Source organism: Arachis duranensis, chromosome 4 (assembly GCF_000817695.3).
Source record: "Arachis duranensis cultivar V14167 chromosome 4, aradu.V14167.gnm2.J7QH, whole genome shotgun sequence".
NCBI classification, from domain to species: Eukaryota; Viridiplantae; Streptophyta; class Magnoliopsida; order Fabales; family Fabaceae; genus Arachis; species Arachis duranensis.
The window spans coordinates 16,548,580-16,554,847 of NC_029775.3; the positions used below are offsets into that span (position 1 = coordinate 16,548,580).

At 33.8% G+C, this 6,268-nt stretch overlaps 1 protein-coding gene across 1 annotated transcript; it reads left to right on the forward strand.

Annotated features, from left to right (window-relative positions):
* Positions 1 to 4,854: 4,854 nt before the first annotated feature.
* On the forward strand, positions 4,855 to 5,962 carry LOC107483561 (coatomer subunit delta; the record flags this gene model as incomplete). Its single annotated transcript, XM_016104178.3, is given in 3 exon segments — positions 4,855 to 5,047; positions 5,143 to 5,305; positions 5,693 to 5,962. Coding segments are annotated over 3 exon segments (367 nt in total), but the record flags the coding sequence as incomplete, so codon positions are not given.
* Positions 5,963 to 6,268: the final 306 nt, after the last annotated feature.

The following is a 6,268-nucleotide window of genomic DNA, read 5'->3' on the forward strand; positions in this document are numbered from 1 at the left end:
AAGAGGCATCCCTAGAGACATAGGCTACCACAGAGGTTTAGCAGCCTCCTGTGGACCCACAGCCTGAGCCACAGCCTGACCCAGAGCCACAGCCCGAGCCACAGCCATAGCGCGGCGCGACTATTGACCCCAGCCCGAGCTTCAGCAGTAGCATTGAGGACGATGCTTCATCCTAAAGTGTGGGGAGGTCACCGTTCGTGACCATTGTATGGTGAACTTTCGGACATTTATCTTCTAGTTTCTGCTACTTTATTTCATTTTGCACTTTATCTTTGAGATCACTTTGAGATTATTGTATATATTTGTTATCTTGGGACACTACTAGAAAATTAGTTATTACAGACGGATATTTCCGACGGATTTTATCCCACTGAAATACAGACGGAATTTCAGAGGGATTTTTTTGTCGGAAAATAAAAAAAATAAATTAGCATAAATTACAGACGGAAAAGAGAATCCGTCTATAATTCCGTCGAAAAAATTAATTTTTTTTCCGTGAAATGATTACAGACGGATTTTCCGTCTATAATTAAGTAGACAAGATGCGCGTTTTATTTAATTAGTACAGACGGATTTTCCGTCTGTAATTTAAATTTTCCGTCGAAAAATATTCAATTAAACCTAAATGAAACACGAGTTTCTTTCATATCAAACATGAGCTTCTTCTTCTTCTCTCTGTAGCACGAGCTACTTCATTCTTCTCTCCGTGGCTGCTTCTTCCGCCGCTGCAGCTGCCGCCGTTGCGTCGCACAATCTCTCTCTATCATCCTTTGCGTCGCACGAGATCCCTCTGCCGCCGCCGCTCTCGTCGCATCTACTCCCATCGTCGCAGATCTCTCTTTGCCGCCGCTCTCATCGCATCTGCTCCCTCTGGCTCCTCTTCCATCTAATCTCAACTCGCTCTCTTAGTTCTTCTCGTAACCATCTCAAATTTCAGGTATATATATCCTGATTTTGTGATTCTGTTCTTCGTGATAAATCTTAGGGCTTAATTTTTCTGTGCCATTTTTAGATTTATTATACTCTACTTTTGTGCTTTGTTTGAATCTGCAGGTTTACTCTGATTTTGATGAATTATTTTCTGCAATCGAAGCTTTTTTGACCTAAAATTCATGGTAGGCCATTGCTTTCTATAGTTTTTAATATTTCTTTTTGTCATTGTGCTCTTGAAACTTGTTTATTGTGTATTGCCTTGTTGTTTTATTTGAACTTGGTGACCTGAGGTTTTCTTAATTATAACTTGGAAGGTCCCTGAAGAATATAGTACTAAATTTGATGGATCTTCTATTTTGAAGGTATAAAATTCTAATTCTTCCTCATATTAATCATCTAAATGTTAGTAGTTATTAACACATAAGTTTTCTTGTTGAACTGGTGGCAGAGATGTAGTTCCAAGCGTTGAAGGTAACTTAGCTTCTTTTTTTTGAATTAATTTTATTTTCCTGTATAATGGTGTTTGGTTTTTCCTTGCAGGAGACTGACATTGGGAGGCACGTGAATCAGTTGCGGAAGCATTCCTCCAATGGCGTTCGCAGATTGGTGAAGCTACTTGTGAGGTTGTTGATTAAACACTACTTTTCTTTTTATTTTCAAAATTGAATTAATCTTATCATAACTTATCAGCACTTATGGTAAAATCCTTGAGGAAGCAGGTGTTGGAGCACTTCTTTCAAATTTTGGAAATACTGAAACATCAGCTTCTTTACTCGTAAATGTCATTATAACATTTTCTATGCTCACTTGCATTGCTCTTTCCAAAAACTTATGGATATTTCAGGCAGGAGGTAAGTTTAGCTACAATTTTAAAATTTATTATGTAGTTTAAATTTGCTTTAGCCTTTTCTTGTTGTTCAAGATATTCTTTCGTAAAGTGTATTATAAGTTATAATCATATCTTTCTATAGTCTTATTCGATAACACTGTTCTAAGTCACAAAATACAAAGATACTGAGATAGTAGAGAGATAGTAAAAATTCGTATATACCGTATCCATATTTTGGATGAATATAAATTTCGTCGATCTTCTTCGATCAGTTTGTGTCTTTAAATCTCTGTATTTTTATTCAGAAACTGACCTCCAATTACATTCTTATATGCAATTTAAGGACAAATAATGCATCATTGTTCTAAATGAGAATAATTATTTGTGAAATGCAGGGCACTATTGCTCAACACAATCCCCATCTTGATAGTGTCTCTAACAGTACTAGTACTAAGGGATTCATTCCCCATGAGTTCTATTGTGAATGCACCAGTAACAGCAACATGTGTCATTGTCTATGAGAGAATATTCTGCATGAGATTTGGTGTGATTCCCAACATTATTTATGCAGAGATTTTCCCAACAAGTGTGAAAAGAATATGCATCTCAATTTGTGCACTCACATTTTGGATCAGCAGATTGATGGTCACATCTTCATTCCCATTCTTGCTGCATCAAATTGGACTCAATGGTATCTTTCATTGTTTGTTTGTGGTTGCATCATTTCTTGGGTGTTTGTTTACGTGAAAGTTCCTAAGACAAAGGGCATGCCATTAGAAGTCATCATCGAGTTCTTCGCCATTGGTGCTAAGCCTGGAGCTGTCCTGCCACCATGGCAAGCTAAAAAGCTCGACGATCATCGTCTTATTTGGTAACCATCTCAGAACAAAGATAGAGACATTGGAAGACACAACACAACTATTTAGAGAAAAAGATAAACAAAATGTCTCTATCTTTGCTTAACCCAAAATGGGACAACAAAAGAGTTTATAAAGATAAATTTTCTATTTGTGTCTGAGATCATTGGCAAACAGAACATTCATAATATTATCATTATTGTAATCACAAGGAATTGAAGCAGCAGTAGATTGATATAGTTTTGAGTCTTTAGTTGATTTTTATTCCAATTCCTATTGGGAGTTGAAGATTTCATTGGTGAAATGGAAATATTGGAACCTTTTGCTGGTATATTATGTGTCTTTTTTCTCCTGTACTTTTAAAAATAGAAATTACAATACAAATGCTTAAACAACTTTAAGTGTTATGGATTGATAATATTCTAATCAAATTCATGCACTTAAAACATTTGTAAGTAATAGGTGATTGAGTTAAACTACTTTATTACTCTTATTATAGTATACGATTAAATATCTATTAAAAAATCTAATATTAAACATACATACAAATAATATAAGTAACACAATTTTTAAGTTTTGTTTGGTTGGAGAGAAGTAAAAAAGTAATAGAGAGAGAAGAGAAGTTGCAAATTCTTATGTGTAATTCATCAAAAAGCTATTTTGTGCTAACTGCATTTTTTTAACTTTTTCCCCCTTGCAGTGTGGAGTCTGGTGACATTGATCTATCTGAGTTTCAAGAAGAGAACCAGGGTGATGATGGTGATAGAAATGATAATGATAGAGATGACGGGACTGATAATTATTGGATAATACAGGATGAACTTATGTGGGCAGCAACATGGTTATACATGGCTACGAGGAAGCCTGCGTATTTGAAGTACATACAAGAAGAATCGATAAGTGCTAGCGTAACAGAATTTAATTGGGATCTTAAATATGCAGGAGCCCAAATCCTTCTTACCAAGGTTAACTAGTTCTTTATTTATTTATGAAAAAGTGTTTTAATTAATTGGTGTGTATCTTATTAATAATTGGAGTTATGTAACAGAAAAATAATCTAAGGTGGTTGTTGATGATGTTGAAATTTAGTAGTCCTATATATATTTTTCAGCTTTTGATTATACTTTTTCCAAAAACAACACCACCACCTTTTCCCTTCCATGCTTTCACATGACTTGAACAAAACAAAGTTTGAATCCTTTCATGGTGGAGAAGCATTAGCAACCCTCACCTTCTTCTCTAACCTATTGGGGAACCTGAATCAATCAATTTTAGTTTCTCTTTCTTTAATGGGTAGAATCTTCCTTGTTTCAGTTGAAGATTTATCCTTGTTTCAGTTGAAGATGGGTATTTGCAACCAGGATGCAGTCAAGCAATTGCAATCCATGATGGAAAATGGTGTGTTCTTCACAACCTTCAAAATAAATAAATAAATCCCTCCTTTTTTTACTCTTATTTTAATAAATCCCTCCTTTTTTTTCCCCTAAAATATTTTACTTCATATTTCAGAACATGCATCAGAAAATGAGATTGACAATGTTTTATCAGTAAGTTCCTTCACTATGTTTTCACATGTTTTCTCTTTTCTGTTGATAGAATATTGCTTTAGAAACTACTATATTTACTGGATTCTTAGATAAGAATGCTAAATTTGCTACCTAATGTCAATGGATAAAATCAATATTGATGAGGTCCTTCGTTGATCTGATGGCTTTTTTGGTTATTTTCCTTGTTTGAACTTTAATGATATATTATTTTTTGGATGCTGAATTGCTGATTGCAGTATTTATTTTTTTAATTCTGTTTTTAATCCTTGAATAGGTTCTTATGCTGATTTGGTTTATATCTCATGCTCCTTTGTTGTAACATTAAACACATGGGATCTCATGAGAAAATGAAAACTGATTCTGGTTTTCTTTTGTTTGTTTATAATGCATTCATTATATTTAACTTTGTTGGAAGGTAGATAGTGTGGGATGTATATGGAAATTGGAAATAACTAAGTTTTATCCTTTGACCTTTATTCAGTATTCATGTTTGATTCGTAAATCTTCTTTAAAGGTTAAACATTTACGGCTATGCGTCTTCATTTTTAATTATGTCACAAAAAATTCTAATTACTTTTTATTATTTTAGTGAACCAGTATTTTCATTTTTAGATAATCTCTAAGTTAGTATTTTGCTTCTGTTTTAATTTTTTTGGCAGTCATATGTTGCTCTCAAGATCCAAAAAAGTATTTGCAAATGTGCATTTGACCTGATTTTAATCTCTCTTGGACACAAGGAAAATGTGACTGTTGCACAAGTTAAGCAATACTGTGAGATGGAGAGTCATGAAGAGAAGCTGCACAGACAGATGAGGGAGGACAAGATTAGAGAAGCAAAGGATGAAATGAAAAGGAAAGCTAATGAGATTGATAAAAACAAGGTATGACTGGATGTGATTTTCTTTTTAATTTTTGTTTATTTTAAATTCTAATAGTGTGCATCATTTAATCAAAAGGCAATTCATGTAATATACAGATTATAAAGAACAGAGGTGATAATTATAAAGGAGGTTTTGGCCCATTACAGTCAATGGGCTCGGGAATATTTGAAAATAGCTTTAATGATACAAGCATCTCCAGCAGTGGAACTGGTTCCAGATTGAGTTCTGATGTTGACTCCTTTTCTACCAAGTCTAAAGGTCAGCTTTCATAGTTTTCATGAATGCTTCTAGAATGCTTCAAAATATATTTAGGAGGCAATACTTGGACTGAACTTTTGGAGTTAAATTGGGGATGAATTCCACTTAGACCAAGAGTGCGCTCAGTGAATTGACTAATGTTGGCTGTAATGAGCTATGGTTCTGTTACACCTGTACAAATATTTAATTATGCGCTGCCACACTATAGAAGTAGTATGTGATTGATAACTGTCTCTCAGGTTTCTCTCTCTCTCTCTCTCTCTCTCTCTCAAAAACTATTTATTGCTATTTGGCAGTGTCCATGATCTTTAAAAAGTAACTGCAGTGGTAACAACTCCTTTTTGGTTCTTTTTTCTAATAATTGTCTTATTTGTTGTCTGAGTGTAGATCGGATATAGTAAGGTAGACATCCTCTGTTCAGAAAGTGGGAAGCAGCGAATAATTTTGATGGACCAAAAATCTCAAGAAGCAAGTATATTGCCATCATCACTAAGAAGCTCAAGAAAGAATGAAGCTATCCATAAATTAGGATGTTGAATCTTGATGAGTCCACTAGTAGTTATTTGTCATCTAATGTATTTAGATTGTATTATTGCATGGAAATAATTGCTTCTTATTATAAAGAAAGCGTTTTGTACTTACTGGTGTGTTTTTCTATTTTTATACCATCAATAAAAATTTGTATTTATTAAATTTATATTTATTTTGTATGAAAATAAGTTTATTTTGTAATTAGAAAAATAAAAAAAATTCTATTTTACCTTACTGACGGATTTACAGACGGATTTTCTATCTGTAATTAGAATGTAAGATGATTTTCCAAAGTTCAAATTACAGACGGAAAATCTGTCGGAAAATCCGTCTGTAATTATAGACGAAAAATCCGTCTAAAAATTCGTCTGTAATTACAGACGGAAAATCCGTCGGAAAATCCATCTGTAATTATAGACGGAAAATCCGTTT